Below are 11,572 nucleotides of genomic sequence, written 5' to 3' on the forward strand. Positions count from 1 at the left end.
ATTGAACTATTTAAGAAAGCGATTTAGGATCTAAATGTAAAAAAATATATTTTTCTATAATATTGAGGCATTTTTCAAACTTTTATTAAAACTTTTTGATTGTTATTTATCATAGTTTTATTAAAATCGTTCCATTTTCAATATTGTGGGATTCCCATTGGTTACTACCTGAACCTTTTTAGGTTTTTCTCGTCTTATTCGTATTAGATTAAAATAATGCCAATAATGCCAGAGAGAGAGCAACAAGAAAAAAACTTATTTATACCTGTCAATACTATTTGATTACTATTTGAAACTATAGATGATTCAATACGTTTTGTGGCCCTATAATTCATTTATTATACTCAATACACTCCACATGCAATAACGTTAAAATATTTATTTAAATTAAATTAATTTTTTTAGACTGTACATATTACCTAGATCCTCGTTTTCTGTAAGTAGTAGCTCAATAATTCCCAATCAGTTAAATGATGTGTGTATTGAATGTATCCATTAACTTACGTCTTTTTTCGCTCTAAGCAAGACATAATGGCTGCAGTGGAACGAGGAAAATGAAACAAAATCCTCGATCATCTTTTAATTTTGCGTATTTATTTCACTCGTAGATGAAGCGGAAGGTGAAGGCGAAGGTCAAGAGCAGGAGGAAGAAGTACAGCCTCCGCCGGAAGAGGAAGCTCCAAAGAAAAAGCTCACGAATCAGTTCAACTTTTGTGAACGTGCCGCCTTGACGATAGCGAACCCGTCACGGGTAAGTCATTGTGCCTTAACCGTTTGAACTACTCTTGAACCACTCAACCACCTTCGATCCTCTGCCCAGTCCGTCGACACTCAAACGATACCACCGCCAAGATCATCGTACGGTGCCAGCGTGCTCCAGTGGGTGATCTACGATTCGTACATCGAGGATTACGCGCAGCAGCAGCGCGAGAAGGAACGCGAGAAGGAGAAAAAGCCCGGCCTGCAGCGGCGCGACGAGAAGAGCCGCAAGGACGAGAAGGCCAAACAGGCGGAAGAGTTTAACAAGCGCTACCTGCAGGCGTGCCAGATCATCGAGCGGATGGTGAACCAGAACATTTACGACGAGATCGCCCAGGACTATCGCTACTGGGAGGATCCGTCCGACGAGTTCCGCGAGGAGGAGGGCACACTGCTGCCGCTGTGGAAGTTTTCCTACGAGCGGACGAAGAAGATGTGCGTTACCGATCTTTGCTTCAACACGCTGTACTACGATCTGTTTGCCGTCTGCTTTGGGACACGTGAGTACGGAACGATTTTTCGATTGAGAGTGTTTGCTTTAACGGAAAATGGAAAATGTGCCAACTCCCTACGGGGGGAGGCAAAAAAACACGGGAACAGAGGGACAAAAGCGATGGGATTGTCACAAATTGACGACATGAAATTGAAATTGATTGAAATGTCCCGTCCGTCAAACTTCATTGCGACCCCTCGGAAGTGATTGGGGTGAGCGTGCTACGGGGCCGTACCCGGACGCAAGACACAAACGACGCACCGCAGACCAGAACGTGACAAGCGCGCCGTACTGCAGAGGCAGAGAGCCCGTGCGTGGAAGAAAGTTGCTCCCAGCCGGTGGTGCCACTGTCCCAGTGTTCAGACCGCACTGAACCGGGTATCCGGGTGCGATTGGTATGCATGCCGTCGTTCGGTTTGTTCCGTTATTTATGGCTTCATTACGTGCTGCGGAAGTTTTGATGTTCCGCCAGTAAACGCCAGAGCCTGCGGTAGAAGAAGGAATCGGAAGGGGGGGGGGGGGAGTTTGACTGACACACAAGAACGACACAAACATAACACGAAAGATATAACACCACCCGGATGGTATAGGTCAGGATGGTTGCCTTCACTCGGTTTTGGTTCCAGCTGAGACCGAAAGGTGAAAAGACGCTAACTGCTACTGCCGCGCAACAATGAGGAAGACGACAATGACGACGACGACGACGACTACGACACACGGACGATGACGGGCCGTAATCAATGAAGAAATGTTGGGCAACGGATATTAATTGAGAGATATGGCCTGCTGCATTGACGTTGCCAGCTACTTGCACGCGGCTGGTTGGCAATGGCGGGGAAATGGATGAGCCATGGCAAGGCTTCCGATTGGATCAACGGGAATCAGTTTAGCCGCTGTGGTTTATTCAGTAGAATGTAGAGCTCCATCGTGATAATGGTGCAAGGCATGGCGGGAGAATGGGAAAACATGTTTTGCTTGCTAAATATATTACAGTGCGAGGGATAATGGGACATAATGAACCCCGATCGGAGCTGGTTCGCTGTCGGGGATGGGGTTGTGATGTTGTGGCGAAGGGAGGGCGGCCTTGACTAGATTGATTAGTTTCACTTGTTATGAGAGGGGATGTATCGATGTTAATGTAGAAAGCTAGCAACCCAGAAAGTTTTAGTGTTACGCCTGGAAGTAATCTGTACCTGCAAGAGGGTGTGTGATGGTGCTTTGAAGTATGAAAAAGCTTTAATTTATATTAAAGTTGAACCCATCTACTAGTTCTATGTGAGAGTGAAGCAGCTCCTATGGGGAAATAATAATTAATTAATGGTATTGAATTATTTGTCGTTGTTATTGAGCATTGGAAGGTTTGAATTTGCCCAATTCGGTTGACTGATTCCATTATATTATTGCAAACTTGCACAAAATGTTTGCCCAGTTTTATTAACCAGCTTAAACAACAAGTGATTGAAATGTTCCTTTGCATGATAATTCCATGTTACTCATGAATTCTGTATTGGTTTAAATAAAATTGCATGGAATAATTAAATATACTTCAGTTATTTGATGTCATGATATGCAATATTTTTTTATTCCACTGATACATGTTTCGTTTATTCAATCGGAATGCGTATTAATGTATACTCATGTATGAGTCGACTACCACTTAAGCGCGACTACATTTAGAATCATTTTAGGAAATTAGTACTAAAACAGACTCTTGTTAAGCCTTCGTGGTTTACGGGTAATTTTGTTTAATAAACAACAATAAGCAACAATACTTTAGACTAACAGACTTGTTAGCCACAGCTTGCTTTATGCTGCTTAGCTAATATGCATCGGTCAACGTCGGTATTGTAATATGCGTAGTCATTTAATCAGTTTTTATTTTAAATTTTCTATATAAGGAACTAGTTTTGACATTTTTAATTCGAGCAATAAGCTCGCAAAATATATGAAATTATTGGAAAAAAACAACAAATCATTTCCTTAATCTCACAATAGTCTCTATAGTTAATTTTGTTCTGCCAGCCGCCTGTGAAGGAGACGCCTGGTACTTGTAGTAGTTTATTGGTATCACTGCACAGAACACTTTTTTTACTGAAGTTCTGTAAAATTTTACTGTTTTTTTTTTGGCTGTAGATTCAGTGATCTTTTCATTAAAAATATTCTTTACTGAATCATTCAGTAATGTTCGGTAGTCGCCAAAATGACAGCTCGTTTACTGAAACCACGAATTTTCAGTAAGCACAGTTAATTGTAGTAATCAAATAGATCTTCTTTCAAAGTAAATGTCTGAATCTCAATAATCTTCACTCGCTTATTAAAAAATAACTGCTTATTGTTCATACCAATGTGGCTATTACGAGTATTGTTAGCGGATAGCTAGTAATTAAAAAGGGCACGTTTGTATGAAGACTGTACGGAGAATGTAACCCAGTTTTTGGGAAAAATTATTTAAAATCTCTTGATTTATTAAGACAAACGAGGCTATTCAAAATTTCAAAAGTAAATGTGCAAAACGAGTTTAGACTGTATCGATCTAAGTTGTAGATTTAAATATGTAAAATGCCTTTAAAATATCTTTAGAAAGTGATTGCAGAAGCTTTAGAATATTTTTAAAATTTCAAAGAAGTTCAACTCTTTAACAAACTGTCACAAAAACTCTACCCAGTGATACAACCCATATGCCGGTTCAGTGTTTTAAATATTCTCTTATCCTTAAGTTCTCGTTCGAAAGCCTCCAAATCTCGTCATCCTTATCCCCGCGGGGCAATTTGGGAAAGAATGTAATGGAACATTTATTCCATCTCCATCACTCAGCATTCTCTCTCTCTCTCTCTCTCTCTCTTTCTGTCCCAACCCATTTCTCATCTTTTCAATCCATTGAACAGTAAACCATAAAATCAAGATACCGTTACAACCCATTAAACCTTTACTGCGTCGACCGTCGGCGACTTGGCGACCGCTGTTCAAGTGGATCCGTGGGAAATGGTAACAACGAATGTGCGCTCCGTGTGTCATTTGAGGCTCGTCGGGTCCACCAGTCGGCTCGGGACCTGTCCGTTCGGCATGGTGACGGCGTGGAACTTCACAATGTTCGCTCATTTTCCTTCACTCGCCTCCTCCACTTTTCCATCGCATCACATCGTCCCATCGTTGGTTTTTGGTCGTAAAAAAAGGTTCATCGCGAGCTGTGAGTTTCATTTTCTCGGCCGGACAGCTTGCTGTTGTTCTCGCTAAAGCCTCCAGCTTAAGGTGACGTTGTGTTGTGGCTGTCGGGAAACCTTAAACAACAAAAAATGGGACACGCTCTACCACGCTTGTGTGAGGAAAATTCGCGAGTTTTCCGTTCCCGTTCACGGTGCTTCCCCGCGGGAGTTGGTGGGCAATAAAAGCGCAGTAAAATCAAAATTAATACCACTCCACTCTTTTATGACACTTTGCACACCTTTTATCCGCACGGGGTAGTTTCACTTTATTTTTCGCTCCCTGCATTTCTCGGCCCGGAATGTACGCGGGTTGTTTGTTGGCGCTGGTTGCTTTAAGAGGTGCGATCCCGTGAGGTTGCGTTCCCGTCACAAGAAATTGGATTATTAAATGAAAATAGTGAATTGTTTTACCCTTTTCGTTGGACATGATGCTGTCTCCGCCCTTGTCCCGTGACGGAGCTGTTGCACTGAGCTACGGAAACGGTATTTAAAGAACGCAACCGGTCATGTGGGAGGGTTGAATTTACGGGAAAACCATATGGTGGTAGTTGCGAGTACATGCTCTAGATTGGAAAAGTTAATTTAATGAGAATAACATTATGCATTCCCTTGTGGGCTTGGTCATTTCTGTGCGGTCGAGGATCTATTAATGTGTGGGCAATCTGTCGGGTCGGTTATACGTTTGGGGATACATCCTGGTTGAGGTCGTCCTGGTTTATGTTGGATTTTGTGTCGTTGGCTTTTGACGGCCAGGGTGTTGAGTCAGGTACCAAAGAGAGAGTTTGTTTGAAAATTAAATATAGAAGCATAACATTTTTATACTTTTCAATGTTGCTGAATAATATAACTAATCACACAACGTTAAGTATTATAATTGATTCCTCTATTTTGCAAAATGTTAACTAACGCCATTATATAGAAACAAGCAATTTGAGATACGCCTAGAATTATGGAATTGAATGTACTACAATTGATGCTTTTATAGTGAATAACAAGCGCCATTCTCAGCCAACACTGAAATTATGTACTTAAATGACAGTTTAGATGAAAATTTCAGGCAAAGTCGGACGTCGACGAGCATGTTTTTTAGTCGTGATAGTGTACCATGGGACGGTCGGTTTTACTATATATGTTATACTGTAGTTTATGAGGTGTTTTTTTAACACTTTGACCGCCGGCCTGACGTCACAGTTTTTCGAGTGAGCATGTAGCGCATGGCAAGAGAGCGATAAGAGCGACAATTTCTCGAGCGATTGTTATCACTCTTTTGTTTCATTGCGATAAGCGGCGTAGCACATGTCGTACTCGTTCTCTCTTTCTTACCTCATTCGTTATCAAGAGAATCACTGAGCGTCAGATACAAAGTGGTATGCAAAGCCGTCATGCGAAATCATATGACGCGGCGCTTAAAGTGTTAAATCTAAAAATGGCCAAACTCATGGTAGAAAACATGACAATTTCGGATTGAGTACGGATAATTCTAAAGATCATCAAAATATTGAAGGGGTTTTAAGGGTAGTTTAACAGTTGGCAGCTAAAACCATGGCCAATACTTTATACAAAACCACACGCCGAACTAAACGTCCTATGATTTTCAGCCTTAAAAATACGTGAACCAACGCTGATTCATCGCAGGCTCTCTCAGGTTTGCTCACGATTGATTGATTTTATTTCAAAGAAGCATAAATATTCTGTCAAGAAATGTTAGAAACTGTTTATTTCTATATTTTTGAATTTATTAAAAGTGCTTAAATGCATTTGAAATTGAAAAAAAAAAATCATTTTTAAATGCATCTTTGTTTGTATTAGAATGATGAAATCCCGAAAATTACATAAAGAAGGACCATTGTTTGAATATGATATTCTGCAATGCTTTGAAGACTATAGTAATAGATCACCAAACAAATCAATTCACAACATACAGCCTCATTGATAAGTTTTATCTTCCCATTCCAGTGGACTTTATGAAACAGAACGCTGAAGGTGCCGTTTGCTTGTTTACCATAAAAAATCCCTCCTTCCCGGACTACAGAAGTATGTACCACAATCACCCGTCAGGTTACTAAAAAAACACAATACTAACAAAACACTATCCTATCGCTTTTGCAGTTGCCACCGAAAGTGGTGCCATGTGCTGCGACATTCACCCCAAGTACCCGTACCTGATTGCGATCGGCCTGTACGATGGGAACGTGATCGTGTACAACCTGCAGGTCGGTACGAAGGAGGGCCCGGTCTACATCTCGCACGGCGTCAACGGCAAACACGCGGAGTGCGTGTGGGAGATCAAGTGGGGCCCGGACATGCAGGATGGCGAAATCAACTTTTTCTCCGTGTCGGCCGACGGGAAGGTGTTCAACTGGGTGCTGATGCAGAACAAGCTGGCCATTACCACGATCATTACGCTGTTTCTCGAGCTGGATCAGGTCAGCGGTCCCGATGGCAGTACGCTGCGGTTGAAGGGTAGCGGCACTTGCATGGTGTTCCATCCTCACAATCAAGAAATTTTCCTCGTCGGTACGGAGGAAGGATACATCTTTAAGTGCAGCACAGCGTACAGCTCAAAGTAGGTGTGAGAGGACGTTTCCCGGTTTTGGCAGCATTTATAATCACGACCATTTCCATTTTCCTTTTGGCACAGATATCTAATGACGTATCATGCACACTATCTGCCGGTGCATCGGATGGATTACAACAAGTTCAATTCGAACATTTTCGCCTCCTGCAGTGGCGATTGGCGGGTGAAGATATGGGAAGATATGCGCCCGTAAGGATACGAAAGCTTTTGCTTTGTCAGAAAGCCAAAATGCGTGTGCGAATGCTTAATGTGAGTTATGTTTCTTCCCTCCCCCCTTCCCCCAGTGAACCACTTTTCATCTTCGATCTGGGCTCCTCGGTGGGCGACGTGAAGTGGGCACCGTACTCGAGCACCGTTTTCGCGGCCGTCACGACCGAGGGCAAGGTGTTTGTGTTCGATCTGAACGTGAACAAGTACAAAGCCATCTGTACCCAGGCGATCGTTTCGAAGCGCAAGAACAAGCTTACCCGGCTGGCGTTCAACCAGAAGCTGCCGTTTATCATCGTCGGGGACGATAAGTGAGTATGGGGTTGGGTTGGTTCGGGTGGGTAGGGGTGAGATTGTTTGAATATTTGATTGCATACGATGCCCGTAGCCGGGGCGTATGCTTGCAAGGTATCGTTCTGTTTCTGTTCTAGTGGTGTTGATGGGTTCGATTTGCGATTGCATGAAGTAGAGCTCGCCGGCAGCAATCTGGTGAAGGCGAGGATAGATAGTAGTGTAATGTATGGAAGGCATGGAAAGGAAGGCAATTTTTATTGATTGCACATTGAATCTATGGGGCAGGAATACTCGGCTTGCATATTACTCCTATATTACATTCAGACGGAGACGGAGCTATAGCATAGAGAAAACTGAAGGTAGTGTCCGTTATGGATAAGGATACTGACCGACAGAAGCACTGGGATTGCTACTTGGAAAGTGATTTAATCTTGACGCAAATGAAGATTAGATTCAGAACCATGTCATATCATCAAACTCTTCATGTGCTATTATCTATCCTCAATAATTAAAAGTACTATAGATGTTGTCTCTTCAAGATGAATTGTATCTTTAGGATGAAAATTTTGACGGTCCCGATATATTCCATACATTTTATGTCTTTTCAAGATGAATGTCTCCCCAATGCGAATATCCTTCAAGCTGCATATGCGATTTGGCAGCCAAAATTCTCTAAAATAAATATTTAGGCGTTCACAAAAATATTGGTCAAAGGATGCCATGTTTTTCTCCTAGTATCTTGGATACTTCATACTTCTTTATCAGTTTCCTCAACATGAATATCTCTCTACGCCGACGGTCCCTTGAAGATTTACCTTAGAGAGATTTCACTGTAATTAGTTTCCTTGTGCTTAGCTTACTCACCTACGGGCATATTCAGGTCATACCGGCCTTATCCAGGTGTATTAGATTTATTTGTAGTCCTACATCACCGGATATTTTATCCTTGACACTCCTGCGAGACCCAGCATCATTTCTCGCTCTTGAAGGAAGCCTTTATTAGTAGTTTTTAATAGACCGTTTAGGGTGTAAATGCCCGACTAATAGAAATTATTTATATCACAGCCAGAAACAAAAACATGATAGTCATCGTCTGAGGCACTAAAAACCAAAAAAAAAGTAATTTATCTCAAAATCTGTATAGTCAGAACATGCGAGTAGTGATGGGAAAAATGAAGTTTTTGTCGGAATCGATTCCGGCTAGCTCCGCAGTTTTCTGGAATCGATTCCGGATAGTAGGTCCGGAATCAGTTTCCGGAATCGATTCCGGAATCGGCTCCGGAATCGGAATCGACTCCGGAATCGGCTCCAGAGATGATTCCGGAATCGGCTCTGGAATAGGAATCGGTTCCGGAATCGACTCCGGAATCAGCTCCGGAATAGGAATCAGTTCCGGAATCAACTCCGGAATCGACTCCGGATTCGGCTCCGGAATCGGAGTCGGTTCCGGAATCGACTCCGGAATCGACTCCGGAATCGGTTTCGGAATCGAAGTCGGCTCTCGAATCGGAAATGGCTCATAAATTAGAATCGGCTACCAAACGGAGTCAGTTTCCGCATCGCCATAAAAAAAGGCGTTTGGGTCCAATCATACTACTTATTAATAACCGCAAAAATCCAAATTTACTTGTAAAAGATCCACTCTCATGGAGATTCCCGGACTGATTTCGCTCCGGAGTCAACACCGGAATCGGCTCCGGAGCCAACTCCGGAATTGGCTCCGGAGCCAACTTCGGTATCGGCTCCGGAATCGGCTCCGAAATCGGCTCCGAAATCGGCTCCAGAATCATCTCCGGAATTGGCTCCGGAATCGGCTCCGGAATCGGCTCCAGAATCGGCTCCGGAATCGGCTCCGGAATCGGCTCCGGAATCGGCTCCGGAATCGGCTCCGGAATCGGCTCCGAAATCGGCTCGGGAATCAGCTCCGGAATCGACTCCGGAATCGGCTCCGGAATCGGAATCGATTCCAGCATCGGAATCGGCTCCTGAATTGATTCCGAACACGGAATCGGAATCAGGTAGGTCCGATTCCGAGCTCCCACCACTACATGCGAGCTTATTGTAATTGGATCCTTTGCCAAGCCGAAAGTCTTCCGACAGTAAGTCAAACTTTCAAAAGCTACCTCATTAATTTCGCTCCAAAGGCGACCCTTTGTCATTTGGTGTTCCGTTTTACAAACTCGACAATATTATCATTTTGTCGTTCCGCAGTGCTTACTTGCCAATGTTCCAATGTAGTTCCAATGTTCCTGCGTTCGGTCCAAGTAATTATGACTAAATGTTTCCCACGCCACCGAAGCGTCAATAATTTGTTAATGACAAACTTACTCGACGAATAATTGATAAACATAATCCGCTTACCAAAAGCACACATACACACACACACATACCGCTCTGCAGAACAGCGACAGTGGCAGTAGCCAACCGACTGACTGTTTAGTGGCACTCAAGTGTGCCACTTTGTTTTACACGACTGCGTGGCGGGTGGGAGAGGAGGGTGCGTTCTCCATTTATCAAATCTTATAATTAAACGGTTAACGATGATTGATGTTTACTTGCTTTTTGCCTGCCAAAATATGTATTTCGATCACTTGAAGTCGCCGATGGTTGGCTTGGGGCGGCGGGACAGTTTGATGAAGGTCGTAGCGCACAGGCGCCTTCGCTGTCGATTAGGTTGAATAAGCTGTGGCGGAATGTTATGAGGGTTTTAAGTTTGAAGTTGCTTTTATTTTAGTTTTTTACTGCCTCAGAGCGTTTTTATTGTGAATAAACAAAGTGGTACTAATTTTTCCAATAAGAATTTCAAGTAAGGACGCTTTACGGGTCAATAAATGATCACTTTATGAGTTCCTATAGTAACTTATTTATAAAACTGAGTGGTTTTGTTTCATTCCAATTTTGAAAACATATTAACCTGTCACTGAACTCTAGGCAAGGTGGTCTTTAAAACAAAACCATTCACCATAAACTTATTGCCATGTTCGTTCGTTACCATTATTAGTACCACATGGCACGGAAATTTAATTCAACCAACCTGGTCTGACCCACCAAACTCATGCATTTTAATTTGCCTCAGGAAAATGAATTTATTCGAATTTGGTCCCCCCTTTTTATTCCTTTGTTTCTTCCCCTTTTCCACCACGCTTTTCCATCATCCTTTCGATAAAGTGTGTACCGAATGTTTTATGAGGTGAAGTGTGCACCGGCCGGTGGTCCTGTGTCTCTCTACCAGTTCCACCCCGCTGTTGACGATGTATTGGCATCATTTATCATTCGGTGCCAACCACGTTCCAACTGGATCCGATGTTGTGCGGGTTTGTTGGTTCATGTTTGCTGGTTCTCCCCCATAGTTCCCTACAAATTAATGTTGACGTGTTTCATGTTTTTTTCGCTCCTTATTGCAGGATGTTGTTCAGAAATTTAATTCAATTACAAGGGGAACGGGTTAGCATCCTGCAGGGACCGGTTTGGGTCTTTTGGCTTAATTTTTCATTGTCCAAACGGGATGGGTTATCATTAGTTGACCGTTGTGTCTTACTCTGTTTGAAGCACTGTCTGCTTCGTTTCTGATCGCTTTTTTGTGTGTTTGCTTCTTTATCCCTTTACATAGAGGCACAACGATTACGCTGAAGCTTTCACCTAACCTACGCATCAAAACCAAGATGGGCAAGAAGGCGGGCGTCGTAGATCCGCAGCTGCTCGAAAGCCAGAAGCTAGACCGGTTGCTGTCGCTCGTTCGTGAGCTACCGGAAGGGGAAACGGTCAAGGAAACCGTGTCGACCGTCGCATCGAACTAAGAACGAGCAAGAAATTGAGAGATTGCGAGGAAGAGCGACCTGTTTTTGTGTACGCTATCGAACCCACCTTTGGCAAACGTACGTTTATTGAGAGCAAAATTCGCAGCACGGCAGACAAAGAAGACACCCAACAGAGGGTCGGTGTAGTGGACCGGTTCGGTTTTTATTGTTATTTTTCGGATCCCGCTCACGGAGTTTGAAATAAACGAGTCGTCGAAAGTCAAATTACCTTTTTTGTTCC

General features: G+C 43.1%; 1 protein-coding gene across 5 annotated transcripts in view; it reads left to right on the forward strand.

Moving 5' to 3' along the window:
* The window catches only part of LOC120903432 (dynein intermediate chain 2, ciliary), a 28,725-nt gene extending 17,169 nt beyond the window's left edge, over positions 1–11,556 (forward strand). For all 5 annotated transcript variants that reach the window (XM_040312860.1, XM_040312861.1, XM_040312862.1 and 2 more), the window contains 7 exons: positions 609–751; positions 821–1,259; positions 6,412–6,489; positions 6,565–7,021; positions 7,097–7,222; positions 7,318–7,551; positions 11,145–11,556. In XM_040312860.1, coding sequence (XP_040168794.1) covers positions 609–751; positions 821–1,259; positions 6,412–6,489; positions 6,565–7,021; positions 7,097–7,222; positions 7,318–7,551; positions 11,145–11,331 — 1,664 coding nt within the window. In that variant the 3' untranslated portion in view covers positions 11,332–11,556. The remainder of the gene's footprint in view (positions 1–608; positions 752–820; positions 1,260–6,411; positions 6,490–6,564; positions 7,022–7,096; positions 7,223–7,317; positions 7,552–11,144) is intronic.
* The last annotated feature ends 16 nt before the right edge of the window (positions 11,557–11,572 follow it).

The sequence above is a fragment of the Anopheles arabiensis genome, chromosome 3 (assembly GCF_016920715.1).
Source record: "Anopheles arabiensis isolate DONGOLA chromosome 3, AaraD3, whole genome shotgun sequence".
In the NCBI taxonomy this organism is placed as follows: domain Eukaryota; kingdom Metazoa; phylum Arthropoda; class Insecta; order Diptera; family Culicidae; genus Anopheles; species Anopheles arabiensis.